Source organism: Poecile atricapillus, chromosome 24 (genome assembly GCF_030490865.1).
Source record: "Poecile atricapillus isolate bPoeAtr1 chromosome 24, bPoeAtr1.hap1, whole genome shotgun sequence".
NCBI lineage: Eukaryota > Metazoa > Chordata > Aves > Passeriformes > Paridae > Poecile > Poecile atricapillus.
Window position 1 is genome coordinate 5,859,153 of NC_081272.1, and position 18,907 is coordinate 5,878,059.

The 18,907-nt window shown below is 57.2% G+C and overlaps 1 protein-coding gene across 1 annotated transcript; it reads right to left on the minus strand.

The window, feature by feature from the left end:
- Positions 1–2,319: 2,319 nt before the first annotated feature.
- TRIT1 (tRNA isopentenyltransferase 1) lies at positions 2,320–17,601 on the minus strand. Its single transcript, XM_058856698.1, has 11 exons — positions 17,422–17,601; positions 11,137–11,279; positions 10,652–10,748; positions 10,305–10,453; positions 9,319–9,461; positions 8,963–9,074; positions 8,756–8,868; positions 7,667–7,744; positions 6,027–6,136; positions 5,620–5,737; positions 2,320–2,934 (listed from the first exon to the last, which is right to left on the minus strand). The coding sequence occupies exons 1-11, from the start codon at positions 17,575–17,577 to the stop codon at positions 2,804–2,806; spliced, it is 1,350 nt and encodes a 449-aa protein (XP_058712681.1). The 5' UTR covers positions 17,578–17,601; the 3' UTR covers positions 2,320–2,803.
- Between the last annotated feature and the right edge of the window lie 1,306 nt (positions 17,602–18,907).

Below are 18,907 nucleotides of genomic sequence, written 5' to 3' on the forward strand. Positions count from 1 at the left end.
GCGCCGCGTGGAGGAACCATTTCCTGTCGGAGCATTTCAGAGCCAAAACCGGGCAAGAAAAGGGAACCAAAAGGGATGTACAACTCCTTGATCCTCACAGGCACATCTGAGCTGAGTTCTGGGGACAGTGGCCCAGTCAGGGGCAGCGGGGTGAGGAGCCCTGGCAGGGGCTGCGGGAGGCAGCGCTCAGTGGGATGCAGGTGAGGAGCTGCTGCCCGTGCCCCTCTCACTGCTGGACACGAGGATTTGGGCTCCCACGGTGCCAGGGGGACCCCTGGATCTGCCTCTGCTCCTCCTGGCACCCAGCCCTGCCAGCAGCCTGGGACAGGAGCACAGCAGCAGCGTGACAAAATGCCAAAGCGAGGGCACTGCCCAAAGCAGGAACACGCAGCTCCTCCAGCTCAGGATCTCCGTGCTCAGCCAGACCAGGGTGCCGAGGACTTTAATGGATGGCGAGCCACGCCACGCCGGGGCTGGACTGTTTTCTAATCCCAGTGTAATTAATGACCTTATCTTTGGCCAAAGCCATTTAGATTAAGTGGCTGGTGTGATGGGCTCGGCGGCTCCGGCTGCACAGATGGAAGAGCCGCGTTTGTCTGGGGATTAGCGGAGGGCAGATGGAGTGAAGTGCCATTCCCCATCCCCAAACCTCCCGGCACTGACAGCAGCCTGAAACCTGAGACCACAACAACTTTCTCAGCGAGCCCCGGCTGGGACTGGCGAGCGATTCCTGCATTGTTTGTCCCGTCTGCAGGGCCCAGAGCAGCAGGAGCTGGTGCCAGCACCAGGAGCTGGTGTCACCCTGCCCAGAGCTCAGTCCCACTGAAGACCTTCACACAGCAGAGGTACAACACAGCGAGGAGAGTGACCTCCCTTAGAGAGCAACCCACGGCAGGGATGCTCCCTGGCTCTGCTTAAATTAACTGAAATTAACTGTTCTCAATGGCAGCCCCCACCCCTCCAAGGAAGAAAACCCACCTGGAGCACGGTGCTGGCAGGATCCTCCCTCCACCTCCCACTCCACTGCGTGGACAAGGAGTTGTGGCACACCCTGTTCACCTGGAACACCTGGGAACCAAGGGGGAAAAGGCCTGGGAGCCCCTGCCCAGCACAGCCCATCCCCAGCAGGCTCCTGAAGAGAACAGGCTACCGTGGAAGAGGAATAACATGAATCTGTGGGGATAACAAAGTTCATATTAAACCGATTAAGGATATTTAATCCATCTCTAACAGTATGGACATCTGACTGCACCCAGGAGCCGGAGCAGATAATCCCAGCCCTCCTTCCCAGCACTGCCCTGGCCATGCCAGCCTGGCCTGGGGAGATGACTCAACATCTCAGAGCTGTCACAAACCAGCTCAGCACATGGGGCTTCATTCCCAGCTCAGACTTTGTCTCTGCAGGCTGGGAGAACACAATTCCATGCCACGATCTCCTGGCCATGTCCTCCAGCACTGGGCTGAGCCCACATCCATGGGTTGAGTCAGCATGGATGGCAAACAAGTCTGGGCTGGAGAAAAGACCCAGCAGCACCACAGTGCCCAGCATTCCAAAGATGGTGCCCAGCTCTGCCCAGTGCCAAATTCCCAGCTCTTCCCTGCATGTTCCCTTCAGTCCAAGCTCCCACACAGCCCGAGCCCCACGGGGTGCTACAGGAATAATTCCACGCTGAGGAACACAAATGGGAGGTTTAATCTAATCCCCACCAAAGCAGGAATCTCCAGAGCCCATGCTGGAAATCCACCCACGCAGCCCTTCCCTGGCAGGATGAGCCCTGGCTCTTGCCACATGGCACAGCACAAGGAAAAACTTGTGCTCTACCAACCCTCAAACCCTCCCAGGCTCGCATTTGCCAGGAGAATCCCAAACGCCCTGGAAAGGCTGTCCTGGTTTCACCAGAGCAGCATTCCAGGCACAAATGGCACTCACATCCTCCAGGAACAACACTGGGACACCAACTGCCTGGCAGACACAGCACCAGGAATTTGCTGCTCAGTAGCTCAGATTCAAATTCAGGGCCGGTTCCCTGTGCCAAACCACAGTGTAACCCCCTGGGAATTCTGCCTTAACTAGGACAGGCTCATCTGTTGCAAACTCGATGAGATCATTTCCAAGTTCCTGTTTAACAGGTGCCAGCTCCTCCTGCACCTGCTGTGTGCACAGGGCTCCCTGCCCCCACCACGCTGGGAACATCTGCTCAGCTCCCTCAGGAGCTGTGGAAAAGGTGACTGGGAGAAGGAGCCAGACCTGGATCTCCTGCCCTGTGCCCAGAGCAGGGAACCGGGGCCAGGTAGAATCAGAGAGCAAAGAAACCGCGCTTGTTAACAGGGAGGGGAAGCCACAATAATCCTGCAACTTTATTTGCATATAAAAGAACAAAAAAAAAAAAAAATCCTCTCCACAATAAAGGCAGCCAGAGCTCGCTGGGCTCCGGAGCTGCACTCCCGGCCAAGCTGGAGGAGTCAGGGTATTTCTGTCTCTGAGATCCACACAACCACATCCCAGCAGCTCAGCCATTCCAAGGATGCAGCTCTGGCAGGAATTCACACTTTGCATGGGAGGATGCTCCCAGCAGCCTTGCCCCGGGGCACAGCCCGTTCCAGGCAGGGCTGGGGGAGCATGGGAACACAGCGGGGTGAGGCCACATGAAGAGGATCCCATGCAGCCTTTGCCATCACACGCCTGCCTCATCCCAAAAAAAAAAAAAATAAAAAATGACTCAGCTCCTCGGTTCAGGACTGCCCAGGACTAAGGAGCTTCCTCTCCACGCAGGTGGATGCACAGCTGCTCCCTTTTCCAGGCCTAAGGCAAAGGCAGGCTGCCATCCTCGTCCGAGGTCTCTGCGTCCCCACTGTCCCCCACGGTCCCTCCGGACGCCTCCAGCTTCCTCCTCTTCTTCAGGTGGTGCAGGTGGGATTTGGACCGTGTGTGAGCTGGAGGAAGAGGGAAACAGAGTTTAATCTGTGGGATTTGGAGGAGGAAACAGCCCAACCCCCACGCAGGGCAGAGCAGCCTCCCTTCCCAGCCTCCTGCACAATTCATTCCCCAAAAGTGAACTCCCAAAGCCTGGGACACTTCCAGGCCAAACTGTCAGGGCTTAGAAGAGGATAAAGCTCCCAAACCATCTCAGGAAGAACTGAGAGAAGGAAAAATTCTGTGTAAGCAGAAGGTTGCAGGCTGTCACTCCCAAAAAGTCTGCTCCCAACCTCTCCAGGGAAGAGGGGATGTGTTTCCCAAGAGGTGGCACTTTGCAGGCTGCAGGTGAGGTTGTGCAATTCCCTGCTCCCGGTGGAGAACTGCCAGGATCATTTGTAGGACTGCACCACAGCACTGGCAATATCTTGTGCATCCCACAGGGCAGCCAGGGAAAAGCCTGGAGCAGAATTAAACTTCTGAATAACTCCAGGGCAGTGCCCCAGCCATGAAAGCACCACAGCAGGAGTCAGATGGGAACAGAGGGGTAATCCCAGGGATTCGGCTTGGAGCAGCAGGAGCTGCATTTCTCGGTGAAATCACATCCTTAAGGACAGCCAAACCTCCTTATCAGTGGTTTTATCTCAGGGGAGGCTTGGTCTGACCATCTTGGCTGGGAGGTTTTGCCATTTCCAAGAGATCAGAGCAGCAATTAAAGCACTAACTTTTCAAGCAGGGCCTTAATTAAATGAGGGTATGTGCTGGCTGAATCAAGGCCCTCAGGTGTTTTCCAGCCATCCTTTTTCTGCCAAAGGATGAAATCACATGCAAAGCTGCTGCTTTATCACAATGCTGGAGGGTCACCCTCAGCCTGAGATAAAGTCTCACCTCCTGCAATTTGTCACAAGCAACACCAAAGCTACAGTGGCTGAGGAAGTGCCAATTGCTGCTGCTGCTGCTGCTGTCTGGGGAGTTGTGCTCTTGAAGTCCACATAAATTGTAAAATCAGATACAATCTTAAAATCCCCCAGAGCCAGCAGGGCACTGGGAAAGCAGTTCCCAAAATTCTCTGTCACCTGACCTAAGAAAACAGAGCAAGAGTGCAGATCCACCCAGCTCCCACCACTGTTCCTTTTCCATTCTGCAAGCACAAGTAGCACCCAGGATTTGGAGCATTTTTCTCCCACCATCTGGGGATGTGAGCCCAGTTCAGCTGGACACAGAGAATAACAGCTGGTCTTGGCTGAGGGAGGCATTGTCACCATCGATTGGTATCTGGGATGACATCCCCAAGGACATGGAGCTGTGGGATCTGGGGGGACCTCGAGGAGCTCCCACTTAATCACAGAAATTGCTGGACCTAAAGGATGACAGGGACCCTGAGAGATTTCAGTTCTGGACAAGCCAGAGCTCCTCCAAAGCACCTCCTGAGACAGCTGAGACTGGCTAAAATAACAACTGCACTTAACTGATCTCATTGCAAGGAGCCTCCTACTCAGAGCCAGCTCCCAGTCAGGAATAAGCAACTCCTCAAACCCAACAGCCTGGGAAATTTATCTTTGGTTGTGTCTGCGTCTGCTGGTTTTGGCTGGGGCAGAGTTGATTTCCCTCACAGTAGCTGGTCTGGGGCTGTGTTTGGATTTGTGCTGAGCACAGGGTTGAGAACTCGGGGATGTTTTGTTATTGCTGAGAGTTCTGGAACTGTGTCAAGGCCTTTTCTGCTTCTCAGAGCAACTCAGAGGGGTGCACAGGGGGCTGGAGGGGACACAGCTGGGAGAGCTGACCCCAGCTCACCCCAGGGATATCCCAGAACATACGGCTCACACTTCCTGGGGGGAAGGAGGAAGAAAAGGGGGGGGACATGGGGATGATGGAGTTTGTCATCCCAAAGCCATGTTAGAGCCCAGTTTTCCTGAGGATGGCTGAGCATCTGGCCAACCATGGCAAGCAGTGAATTAATTCCTTGTTTTACTTTGTGTTCTGTATTAAACTCTAACTCAACCCACAAATTTTCTCACTTTCACCCTTGCAATTCTGTCTCCCAGAGACAGAGTGGGTGAGTGGCTGTGGGGGGCTCAGATGCTGGGGTTAAACCATGACCCTGCACATCCTGTATTTGGGAAACACATGGAGATTTACCAGTTTCATTTCTGCAGCCAGTTTCTCCATGACTTTTTGTTTCTGGCTCTCAGCATGAGCCTCCCAGCACAGATAAATTCACTGACTTAATCTGATTCCAGCTGAGCTCTTTTAAAGTAAGTCTATTGAAAATAGAAAATCCCTATTACTATTACAGCTAGGAATAGTTTAAAAAGGAAAAAAAAACCCACACACAAATAGGAAATATTGGAGCAACACCAAACTATTAAAAACATTAAGTAACTTTCATTTACACAGCAGAATTTTAGAGGAGAGAGATTTGCTCTGTGCTTTTTGAGAAAGCATCCAGAGTGTTGTGAAGGACCAGGAGCCCTGACTAAACACAGGCTCACACAGATCCCTGGTGTGATGCTCTCTGTGTTTACTGGGTGCTGGCCAAGGGGGGGAAGCCCAGGGAAGGGGGGAATCCTGACAGATGGTTCCTGTGGCACAGCAAACGGCTGCAAACAATGCCAGGATCATGAGCTGGGGGTCATCCGGCCACAGGGGAGCTGCTGCACCACCCCACAGCCCCACAGCCCTCCTGGGGCCTGTCTGGGCCCTACCTGCCCACTCCCTGTCCCCGATGATGAGTCTGTCACAGAGCTCACACGCGCGATGGCTCCGCTTGTTCTCCTCCTCATCGCGCTCCATCCTCAGGGGCTCTGCCGGGGGCTCACGGCCCTGCAGATCAAACAATGCCTCAAATCAGCCCCATCAACATTTGCCTGTGCTCATTTCCATAGAGTTTGGGATGGGAACGTAGAGGCTGGCAAGACAGACACTGGAGTTTTACCAAGTGCAGCACTGGGGGAAATGTTCAGCTGAGACAACAAACTTCTGCTACTGCAAAGAAATGCCAAGGCTGGGCATGTGAACAGCCAGCCCTGCTCCAGAGAGAGACTGTGTGCCAGCTGAGGGGGCCTGGAGACCACAGAGAAGCCAGCCAGTGTGAAGCACAACTCCCCAGTACCTGGATGAAGCTCTCCACAATCTCCAGGGCAGGTTTCAGCACATCCTCCTCCCACCGCTGGAGATCAGACACCTCCAAGCCATAAACTGGGGGCACGTTGGGCCCAGGACCTACAGAAACACAGGAGGCAGCTCAGCACCAGAAAGCCCCAGCACCCAGGGGGAGCAGAGGGATCTGCTTTTTCCTATCAGCATTCAGAAACCGACAGCACCAGGCTCTGCAGAGCCAAAATTCCCTCCTGCAAGCAGCAGGAACACCTCAGGACTCAGGGAAGCATCTTCACAGCTGGCTGCCCTTGGGAGAGTGTTCTGGAATCTGAGCATGCCAACAGCCCATCACAACAACAACCAACTCAGCCCAGCCCTGGTCCACAGGAGGCTGGGAGGATGAAAGAGCTGGATCCAGGCACAAAGCCACCCCACCACGCTTACAAGGAATGCAGACATGGAGCCTGGATGAGGGATCTGAGCACGCAGATTCCCACTCAGAGCTGGAACTGATTGCGCAGGGGCAGCAGGACATGGCAGGAGATGCTTTACTAATGACAAGGGACAGGTTCACAGCCACCCCTTTGGTGTCTCCTGGTGCAGTGCCAGGGCACAGGGCACTTGCTGCAGCCTGGACTGGGTGAAACAGCTGCCATCAGAGAGCACCTGCTCCCTGGGTGACCTGGCTGCTCTCCATGGCTCACCTGCCCTCCGTGGCCACATGGCTGTCCCTGCCTGGACAAAGCCATCAAAGGCTCCGTGTGCCAGCCCCCAGCAGGTGCTGGTTTTATTGCTGTGCCCACAAACAAGCCCCTGACAGGCCCATCTGAAGCACACCTGCCACCAGAAAGGTGAGCTGAGCCACCCAGCACATGGCTCTGGCAAAGCTCCTGTGCCTCCTTCAAAGCCCATCTTTTTTTTTGACTCGAGTTTCTCCCTGCCTTTTCTTTTTTTTTCTTTTTTTTTCTTTTTTTTTCTTTTTTTTTCTTTTTTTTTCTTTTTTTTTCTTTTTTTTATTATTTATTTTATTGTTGTTTTGCCCCTACTGAGCACCTTTCAACAAGTGCCCGGCTCCCAGCTGCTGCTGCTGGCCCTGCTCCAAGGCTGGGGCTGGGATGGGGAAGTCCTGCTGGCTCCCTGCCACTGCAGAGAGCGTGGCCACGGGGCTCCTGCTCCTAATCTGGAGGGCAGCTGTCAAATGGGCTTTTCTCCCAGCCAGGAGCATGTGTGGGTGCGTGGGGACGCCCTCCCTGAGCCCCCCAGGAGCATTCAGCTGCAGGGATGTTGTGACCATCATCATCATCATCATCATCATCCAGCGGTGCCTGACACGGGGCTGAGCCTCTGCTTGGGATTTGATCCCTCTGCTGCTGGGAGGGTTTGGGGTACAGGGGTACAGCTGGCTCTTGAGTGAGAGATGAGAGGCTGTGGGCAGGACACGCCTCAGGAGGGGCAGGAGATCCGCTGAGCAACCCAAACCAGCGGGAAGGAACTGGGGGAGGCAGAACCTCTTGGGTGGGTGGATGGGGACACTGGGTGGCTCCTGGAGGGGCTGGTTGGGTGCAGAGTCCCAGACACAGGCTGCCCCAAAGCACCAGTGTCCCCTCTGGAGCTGGAGTGGGGCATGAGGAGAGCTGGGAACAGAGGACTCACGTTTCAGGAAGCGGTTCCGGACCCATTTGTTTTGCCTCCGGGCGTATCTCTTTGTCACCTGCTTGAGGGCCTGGATCCCTTTGGAACAGAGGAACAAAAGGAAAAAAAAAACCCCAAAGGTCAGTGAGAAGAGGCTGTAGGCTCCAGGGGAGGGAAATCACACAAGAAAGAAGTTTGTTCTGGGTGGCACCATGAGAATTATTCTTACTGTCATTCTGGGGGTCTGTGCCTGCACTGAGAAGAGGCTGAGCCCTGACACAGTGGAGGAGCAGTGGCAACGTGGAAAGGCTGGACAAGGTACCCCAAACATCCCTGAATAAACAGAGGGTGCAAACCCTCCACCCTGAAGCTTTTAGCAGGCAGGACAACCTGTTCAAGTGCTGCACTGCTCTCACAATGCCCAATTCTCTGCACAAATGGAGCCCTGCACTGCTCATCCCACCCAGCAGAGGATGATTTACCATTCTACAACTGTTCAATATTTAGTACCAGGCTTATCAAATCCCTCCTAATCATCTCCTGAGCAGACACAACAAGCTCCTTCTGCATCAGACTTGTTTTCAAGCCTTTTATCATTTCTGTGGTTCCTTCAGTCTTCACCTCCACACTGAACCCTCCTTGGCACAGATGGACTTTGCCTGGGCTCCCCCCCTGTGCAGAGAGCAGCTCCCCTCCAACATCAGTCCAGACATTCCAGAATAACACACCACCAAAGGATGCATCCCTGCTGACTGATGCACACATTCCTTGTCACCACAGTGCTGCTGGCATGCTGAGCTCTGTGTCATTCCTGTTTTCCAGCCCTGCTCTCACACCCCAGCTGGGCTCCCATCACCCAAGTGCACCTGCTCCAGATCCCAGCTCACCCTGTACCCTGTGCATCTCGCAAGGAGCTCTGAGGAGAGGGTGGGGTTGTTCTGGGTGTGCTCAGAGATGATCTCCAAGCACTGGGAAAGGAGTCCCTGCCCCTCTGGGCTGGCAGAAGTGGGAAATGCAGAGAGAAAGGCGCAGCTGGGGCTGTGACCTTGGTTTAGACCATCTTGTGGTGTCACCTGGAGCTCTGGGGGGCACACAGGGTGCTCCTCCCACCTTTTTCCAGCAGCAGGGCACTGGTCTCGGGTGAGCAATTCCCTTCACTGATGAGGTACTCGTGGAATTCCTTGAAGCCAATGGACTGGAAGATGCCGTGCTGGTAATCCTGCCTGGAGAACCAAAGGCAGGGGTCACAGCCATCTCCTGTGGAACAGTGGGAGACCTCCAGAGGGAGGAGCAGAGAGGATCTGGCTGCTCACCCACCGGTTCTCTGCCACCTTCTCTTGGTTGTAGCGGCGGTGGAAGTCCCTCAGCTCCTCCAGCAGCCCCGCAGCCACCATGTCATCCACCCTCTTGTCCAGCCGTGCATCCAGAGCTGCAGGAGGAGAGCAGGACACGCTGAGCCGCGGGGAGCCGTGTCCTGAGGGCCTGCACAGCCTGCCAGGACTCGAGTCAGCACTGCCAGGCTGCTGCTCCACCTGAGGAAGGCAGAGCCCAGCAGGTCAGGGAGTTCTGTCACACCCACTGATGCCAGAGGAGTTGTTGCCTTCTCCAGGGAGGAGGATGGGGCAGGAGCAGGGAGCCAGCCCTTCCTCAGCCAGCCAGGAGCCCGCTCTCACCTGCCTGGTCTGCATGGAGCCACAAGATGCAGGAATGTGGGTATTTCAGGGGCCCACCTAAGGGCCCCCCACCTTCCTCCTCCTGCTGCTGGTGCAAGATTTCACTGTGGGGGATCCCTGTCTCTTCAAACACTTGGAGGCTCCTGGAAGCAGAGACACACAGAGCTCAAAGGCTGGGTGAGGATGAGCGTTCCCATTCCCCCAGCAGCCCCGGGGGCTCCAGCAAAGGGAACCGCAGACACTCGCCGAGATCCAACCCTCTCATGTGGGGGGAGGGCAGGTTCCAGCCCCGTCCCGTGCCCGGCATCCACGCACAGCCAGGTCCTGGGGGTGCAGTGCTGGCACCCAAGGAGCCCAGAGCACAGCCACCCACTCCTGCCTGGCAGCGGGACAAGCCCTGCAGGGGACAGGGATCTGGCTCCAGCCCTGCCCTTTCCAGCCAGGCAGGGCTGCAGGGAAGGGACCAGCGCTGAGATGCTGCTCTGGAGCTTTACCACCAGCCCAGCCCAGCCCTGGCAGGGAAGGAGAGAGGTGGAGGAGCTGTGCTGGTGCCCAACCCTCCATCCCCCTGCACCGTGCGAATGGGGTGGGCGGTGTTCTGCTCCCCGGGGCCAGGGCTCGGCTGGGACCGAGCAGCAAGCCTGGTCTTGCTGCCCTGCTGTTCCCACAGAGCTCAACTATGTTACTCAGCCAGCAGGGCAGCTTGCTCTTTAAATAGCTCCAGACAAACCTGCTGCTGCTGGGGCACTGAGCAGGAGCAGCCCCAGAGCACAGCACAGCACCCCAGAGGCAGCTCAGGCTGGGGCTGTGTGGCCAAAGGGCTCAGATCCCAGGGAGCCCCCAGCACCAGCACTCCGAGGTCCCCAGGCACCAGGAGCATTCACCTGGGGTGGGAATGCTCATCCTGCCGTGCTCCCAGGCACACAATTCCCTCAGGAAGGGGTGCTGGGCCCTGGCACCTCCTGGCCTTGGCATGCCAAGCTCACCTGGCCACCTTGCGCTTGTCGTGGGGGTGCAGCTTGGCCGCCATCTCCGGGTCCACCTGCCTCAGGCGCCGATGGAGCTCAGCACTGTCCAGCTGCTCCAGCTCCACTTTCCTGTCACTCTCCAGCCTGGGGGCACTGCTGGGCTTCTCCTGTGGGGCACAGGACAGCCCTGAACCAAACCCTGTGCAAGGCCAGTGTAAGCAGCAAGATCCCCCAGAACAATGGGGTGAAGGAGGGGCTTTAGGTCTCTCCTTGCCCCTCTCTAGCAGGGACAGCACCGTGCAGGAAGTCTGCCCTAAACGTGGGATTCATCCTTTCCTGAAGGGATTCACAGCCCCCCACGGTACCTTGGTGTTGATAAGGACCTTCCAGAGCAGGGACTCGATGTAGTAGTTGGTTCCACCCACAACAATGGGGATCTTGTCCCGGGCAAAGATATCTTCAATGTGCCAGAGTCAAGGAGCGTAAGCACAGATGCAGAGCAGGGGGGGAAGGCTGTGGGAGCAGCAGCCTGGGGCTCAGATCCCACTCTCCCAGCCCCAGGGAACCAGCAAGGCTGTAGGACAGGGTCAGAGGTGTACCTCATTTCTCATTACTGTCTGTCACCTCTGCCAGCCACCACCAAAACTCAGGGACACCTGAGGGCAACACTCAGCACAGACCTTCCCTGGGCTGTGCTGAGGGTCACTGGGTAAAAGAAGCCCCAAGCCCCTCTCACCAGCAGAAAAAACAGAGTCAGTTGGGATGTGGAGAGCCCAATCATTGATCCCTCTGGCCATGGAGGGGGGAAGCCCATTCCTGCTCGGCCAGGCAGGCTGCAGCATGAGAGGATATCAGAGGCACAGCTTTGTCCCTGAAATCCACCACAGTGTAGTTGGAGACAAGGGGATCCACAAAGCTGATCATGTGGTGTCTGCAGAGTCGCTGTTCCTGCAGGGAAACCTTGTTGGTGATGATGTCCAAGCCCTTGTACACCTGGGGAAGAGAAGAGCCTGTCCTTCACCTCTGTGACCCACTGATCACTGCTGCTTCCCCCTGTCCCAGCCACCCCTCCCAGCCCCTGCTGGTGTCTGGGACAGGCAGGGGACAGGCAGGGGCACAGCAGAGGCACGTGCCACGTTTGGGAAGGGCAGCAGGAATCCTGCCAGCACCTGCTCCTGCCAGGGCCAGGCTGCCTCTCCCTGGTGTTTGTCCTGCCCAAGGGAGATGAACCGTTGAGTCCAACCGCTCGTGACTGCTTTCCTGGTTTGATACAACCCTGTAATTAGGGGTGGGAGGGCTGATTGAGCTCTTGGACAGTGCAGTCAGAGGCTGGGCAGTGTCACCAGCCCAGCAGAGAGCTCTGAAACGAGGGCCCCCAAGCTGCCACCTCCTCATCTGCTGCTGCAGCTAAAAGCTCAGGTGTGCTGCTCTCCAAAGGTTTCCAGCACAGCACAGAGTCTCATGTGGGGACAAGGATCACTCCTTTCTGCAGCACACAGAGATCTCTGTGGATGCAACACACATGGAGCCTCCTAAACACACACAAACAATCTCAGCTCATGCACAGCTCAAAAGCCTGTGATGTGCTGCCTGCTCTCCCTGAGCCTCACGGATACAGAAGGCAGCAGGTCAGTGATGCCAGGGGAATGGGGCACTGTCCTGGCTGAGATACCAGGAGACAACGGTGAGCACAACCAGCAGCATCCCACACGTCCTCATTCACAAACTGGGGACACACAGCCTGTGAGAGCACTGCTGAGAGATGCTGGCCCTCAGCTGAGAGCGGAGCAGGGAGAAAAGCCACCCAAACCAACTCCTCTGCAGCATTCCTGGTAAAGAGCCAAAGAGCCAAGGCAACCTGGATCCCAGCAAGATGCAGCAAATCCACCCTCCAGGCTGTGTAAAGCACCAGCCACAGCCCAGCCCGCACATCCAGGGGCTGCAAGGGCTGGAGCTGCCACAGCTTGGTGTTCCACCAGCAGAGTCCTTCCCAGCGAGAGCAGATTCCAGGCAGGAGAAGGGAGGACAGTCCTTACCCTGCTTCCCATGCAAACACAACCCTCCTCAGCACGGGGAGCTGGCAGCCCACAGTAGGGCATGTAAAGTCTCTCTGGCCAGCCCAGCTCTGTGCCATGCCCAGGATTGAGCAGGAGGTGGCAAAGGAGGTGCTTTGGAAGGATGTGTTTAGTTCTCAGAGCCTTCCTGCTTAAGAGAAGTCTCCCAGCATGGGATAAACCGGGATGAGGGGGAAAAGGACTGGAAATGGCTGTACTCATTTCCTCCTCCATCCCTCCCCCCAGAAACCACCCAGCCAGACTTCAAGAAATAAATTTCCCCTTAATCCCCTCTGAGAAGCTGCCAAACCTCCGGCTGCAGCACGGCCTCCACCCACTGCTCCCCTGGTCCCAGACAGGAGGACAAGGTGACACAGAGGTGACAGCAGGCACGGAGAGGCAGCGAGGGACGATGCCAGGTTAGTGGAGCAGGGAAGCCCGAGCTCTGCCTGGAGCAGTCATGCGAGCTGCTAGAGCTGCTGAACCAGCTCTGCTCCCACCTTGCTTAACTCTGGCACTTGGAGCTGGGAGAGCCAGGGCTGGCTCCTGCTCCCATCCCAAAAGGCTGGCCCAGGGGGCAGGAAGCCAGGGGGAGAGGGAGGGCAAGCAAAGCCTGCAGAAAGGCAGCTGCCCCAGGGAACGGTGAGCAGGCAGGACGGGCCCACAGGCAGCTCTGCCAACATGCCCCGTGGCTGCAGGCAGCCTATTGATCCCTGGGCTCCGCAGCTCCATTCAACACGGGCCTCCAGCCGGCACAGAAAGCCTTTGAATTCAGTGAGCTTTGGCTCCGTGCCTGCTCTCCCCATTTCCAACCCTCCAGCTCCTCCAATTCCCACTGAAATCACAGCGAGCACAGAGAGCAGGCACAGAGAGCTCGGAGTCAGCCAGCAGCTCCCAGTGCCCTGCACGGACACATCCAGGATACACAGGCTGCTATCCCCGTGTTCTCCTGGAGATTAAACACCCAGAGCCTCCCGCAATATCTGGCAACAAGGGGAGGAATGCGGTGTCAGTGTGTGGGCTGGGAGGAAACAAAGACAGCCTTTTACACACAGGCAGTGAGCCCGGAGAAGGTTTCCACCAGCTGGCTGTCGGCAGGGCCTCGCACCGAGACGTCCTCCTGACACTCATTTCTATTTTCAGCCAGCGGCTCAGATAAGCCTTTGTTGCTTTCTAAGGCCCCAAAACAGATTAGTGGCAGACTGGAGCAGCCGGGCTCCGAGACACGGAACACAAGCAAGCACTAAAGATGCTTAGCCTTGACGGCGTCCTCCCACCTCTGTGCTGAGCCCCCGTGCTGGGCTGGAAGGCAACATTTGGAAAAGGTGGGGAAACTGAGGCAGGACGCACAAACACCCACGGTTTTCAGGATCTGCAGCCCAGGCTCTCCCAAATCTTTGCTCTGACACCAGTTCTGTGCATCATCCCAAACTCTGTCATCGCTGGGGGAAAGCACCATCCTCAGCCTGAGTGCAAGGAGTGGAGAAGGTGATAATGACAGACACCAAGCACATCCAGGCCATTTATGGCCAGGAAAACATCAGGATTTCACAGGGGCCCTGCTGGAGAGGGGTGTGGAGAACCCAAACCGTGCAAGGGTGCAAGGAGAGAATGACTGACTCCCTGCCCTGATCCCTGCCATGAGAACAATGCCAGCAAAGGCTCTGGAGATGTCCTGACTCCACACACTGACTGGGAAATGTGTGCTACAGCAACTGCACCAGCACTCCCAGGGGAGAAATCCAGAAGGGACACCGGGATCCAGAAGGGACAGTGGGATCATGAGTGGATGGGGCCCTCATCAAGCTGGCACAGGGATCCCTGCATGTTCACTGCCAGGGATGAAGAAAACAGGACTGGCTTCACCCTGCCCGGCTCTCCAAGGAATTACTTACTCCTCAACAAAACTCACTAGGATGACAAACAGCAACAGAAAGGACAAAAAGAAAGATTAAGAGGCCAGCAGATTAACCAGAGCTCCTGAGCTGCAAGCAGGCAGCAGTTAAGTCTGTAATTTGAGCAGAGCGACTCAGAGCCATGACGAAAACACCCTGGAGATGGATAGAGATGGATAGAGATGGATAGAGATGGATAGAGGGGTGCCTGTGTGTGGGAACAGGTGGGTCCAAGGCTCTCCAGCCCCTTCCCGAGCCTGGCTCCCGCTCCAGCAGCTGCCCAGAACACCGCCAGCATTTGTCAGAGCTGCTCGGAGCCCAGCAATGAATGCACACAGGGCGACACGCTCGCTGGCAGCTGTCAGTCCCGAATGAGCAATGGGATTTCCAAAGCCCGGCGAGCCTCCCGTGAGGACGGCAGAGCCAGCCCTGCGTGGCAGGGGGACACGCCACGGGAACAAAGCAGCCCCGGCTGGGGGGCACCGGGGGTCAGCGGAGCGTGGTGGGGCTCCCCCGCCTCGCCAGCACGCTGCATTACGGGATAAAGCAGCCGAGCTGCCCGGCCCTGGCTCCACAGTCACGCTAGAATGAGATTAAAAGGAAAGCAGGACAAGAGGCACTGGAGCCCAGATGCCATCGGGCGCCTGCAGCAGGGTCCTCCCCGCACCGCGTGCATTCCCATGGTGGGGCCTGAAGGGAGCGGAGCACAAAATGCACGCTCCGAAACATCCACCAGCTCCAAAATATCCCTCAGAGGGGATTCAGCTCCAAAATATCCCTCAGAGGGGATTCAGCTCCAAAATATCCCTCAGAGGGGATTCAGCCCCAAAATGTCCACCAGCAGGGATCCACAGTGTGCCAGGAGGCTCCAAACACTCCTGCAGAGCTCGGGAGGCAGCAGCAGCCTCATGGCCACAGCACCGTTCCAGTCAGCAGCCACTTCCCCAATATTTAAGATGGCCAAAGCTCCCACACTTCACGTTTTGCCCCCTCTCAGGATTTCAGTTCAGCTCAGACCTTGCTCTTTCCCCAAGAGCTTAAGGGAAACATTCCATAAAATTGCTTTCTGATTGCTTGCCCCAAATTCAGGGCACTGAGAATTTGAATTTAGCTCACTGGGACACAAAGTGACCAGAAAACAGGGAGGTGGGCACAGGACAGCGAGAGCTGATCTCTGAGCAGCACAAAGGGTGTTGCTGGCAGAAAACACCTTTTTATAGAATAATAAATACATTTAACATTAAACTTGATGGAAAGTTCAGGCACTACAGGAAGTGAACAGTGAAAGCACAGATCAGTAAGGAAAATATTTTGCTAAACAACAACGAAATTGTTATTCTTGTGGTGGCTGAAATGTTCATCCTGTGATAAAGCTCTTGTAGCTGAGCAAAATTAAGATCAAAAAAAAAGAGTTTTTGCTCCTCATTGTTGACTTATCCCAACCACACCACTGATATATTCCATACTGCTGCCTGCAGTGAGAGATGAGACCACAAACACTGGCCAGTAGAAAGGATAATTTTTAATATTCTTCCCCAGATCTCTTGGTGTCCCTTTGCTGAGACCAGAGGACACCAGCCTGGTGTACCAAGCTACTCCAGCTGCTCCATCCCTTTACATAACCCTTTGCAGCTCCGTGTAGCTTCTGGTGGGTTAAAATTAAAACACCTTCGCTCTGGTTTCATTCGACAAGGTGAATTTATTTGGGATGGGAGACTTAAACAAACGCTTCAAACAAACTCGGCAGTTTTGGTTGTGCTGCCGTGTTCAGAGCCCACAGGGCAGGGAGGGGACACAGAGGAGCTGCTCACATGGACCGAACTGCCCATGGGGACAGGACGGGGACACCAGGACAGGGACAGGACGGGGACACCGGGACAGGGACAGGACGGGGACACCGGGACAGGGACACCAGAGCTGGGACAGGGGCAGCAGGGACAGGACAGGGATACAGGGACGGGAGCACCAGGAACAGACCAGGGATACAGGGACAGGACAGGGATGCAGGGACAGGACAGGGATGCAGGGACAGGAGCACCGGGGACAGGACAGGGATACAGGGACAGGACAGGGATGCAGGGACAGGACAGGGATACAGGGACAGGAGCACCAGGGACAGACCAGGGATACAGGGACAGGACAGGGATACAGGGACAGGACAGGGATGCAGGGACGGGAGCACCAGGGACAGGACAGGGATACAGGGACAGGAGTACCGGGGACAGGACAAGGATACAGGGACAGGAGCACTGGGGACAGGACAGGGATACAGGGACTGGACAGGGATACAGGGACAGGAGCACCGGGGACAGGACAGGCTTACAGGGACAGGACAGGGATACAGGGACAGGAGCACCAGGGACAGGACAGGGATACAGGGTCAGGAGCACCGGGGACAGGACAGGGATACAGGGACTGGACAGGGATACAGGGACTGGACAGGGATACAGGGACAGGAGCACCAGGGACAGGACAGGGATACAGGGACTGGACAGGGATGCAGGGACAGGAGCACTGGGGACAGGACAGGGATGCAGGGACAGGACAGGGATACAGGGACAGGAGCACCAGGGACAGGACAGGGATACAGGGACAGGAGCACCAGGGACAGGACAGGGATGCAGGGACAGGAGCACCAGGGACAGGACAGGGATGCAGGGACAGGACAGGGATGCAGGGACAGGAGCACTGGGGACAGGACAGGGATACAGGGACGGGAGCACAGGGACAGGACAGGGATGCAGGGACAGGAGCACCGGGGACAGGACAGGGACACCGGCAGCGCATTGAGCGGGCAGGATCCATCCCTCTCCAGCGCTCTCCCCTACAGGCACCCGGACACCGGGGTAAACCGGAGGGAACCTGCCCGGAGCCTCCGGGGCTGAGCTTCTCCAGGCCCCGACCGGGCCCAGCTCGGACTTTCCGCGGTGCAGCCCAGGCCGGACCCGGTACAGCCCGGGAGGCCCCGGTACAGGCCGGACCCCCCCGGTACAGCCCGGGAGGCCTCGGTACAAGCCGGACACCCCCGGTAGAGCTCAGACCCCTCCCGGTGCAGCCCAGGCCGCCCCCGTTGGAAGCCGAGCCGCCTCCCAACACCCAGGCCCAGGACCCGCCGGGGCTCCGGGCGCGGCTCCTCCCCGGCCCAGGCCCGGCCGCGGCCTCCGCGGTGCCCGGCGCCGGCCGTACCTGCATGGAGTCGGCGCTGACGATCTCCCCGCCGAGGCGCAGCCCGAGCTGCAGCGCCAGCGCCGATTTCCCGGTGCCGGTGGCTCCCAGGATCACCACGAGCGGCCTGGGCGGCCGCGGGGCCCGGCCCAGGCACAGCGCGGCCGCCGCCGCCATGGCCCGGCCGGGGACGGGGACGGGCGGGCGGGACGGGGGCGGGCCGGGACCGGGGCCGGGGCCGCCCGCGGGGAGGACGGGGCCGGGCCCCGAGCTCCGTGTGCCCGTGCCCGCCGGGGCTCCCCTCCCCAGCCCCCTCCGTGCCTCTGTGTCCCCATCCTTGCCGCGGGTCCCCGCACCCAGCCCGCTCCTCTCCCCGGGTCCCGGGTACCCAAACCCGTCCCTGCTCCCACGACCCCTTTTCGGGTCCCCCGTTACCCCTCCAAGCCCCTCACGCCCTTGTCCACACGTGGGGCTCTGCCCCGTGGTGCCTTTCTCAGGACCGAGTGGCAAGGATGCTGTTGCCATAGCAACGGGGCAAAGCGGTGAGGCGTGGGGCTGTTGCCATAGCAACGGGGCAGAGTGGGATGATGCGAGGGGGCTGCTGCCTTAGCAACGGAGAGGAGGCTGTTGCCATGGCGACCGCAGCTTCCACTGAGGCTCGTCCTTCCCATCGCCACGGCAACAGGAGATGGGGAGCGGGCCGCTGTCTCCGTGGCAACAGAGGGGAGGGAAAAGGAGAGGCTGTTGCCATGGCACCTCCACGGTGCTGCTCTCCCTGGCAACACACATCCCTCGCCATGGCAACAGGGAGAGGGAGGCTGCGGGCCAGGGGGGTGTGGGCAGCCAGCCCCCCTTGGCAGGGAAGGGATTATCACTGCCTCGGGAAACTGTCCTAAAAATTTGCCAGCCCAGGCGTGAAGGCGGCATCGAGCCCACGACACCCCCGGGCCAGCGCAGGGACGGGAGGGAAGATGTGGTGGGCAAGCAGAAGTGGTTTGGGGGGTACAGCACAGAGCAGGGTGTTAGCAGGGCAGTGTGCATTAAAAAATAACGAATTCAGGCCCTGGCAATGCCGGCTTGCGATGATTGCAGCTGACACTCATAAATTGCAGAGCTGAACAAGCGAGTAGGAAAGCCCTGTGTGTTTATTTTGTTCACTTCATAGCACTGTCAGTCTCCTTCCCTCATCCTGACCGTGACAACATGAGAGGAGACGTGCTCCAGTAACCAGGGAAGTTTCAGGTAGATACATATGGACACGGGCTTTAGGCAGGAGAACTCAAAGGTGTTTACAAACTGCAACGCAGTTCTTCAGTTTGATCTGGGCTTTGGGGACATCTCCCGTCTCAGCTCAGTCCGTGGATCTGCTCATCACTTCCAAGGAAGATGATTAATGTTCTAAACTTCCTTCAGCACAAAAAACAAAATAACCTTCTCGGGAGGGTCACCTTGAGCTGAGAAAAGACAACAGAGACTGTGAGTGTCACAAAAACACCACAAAAAGAAC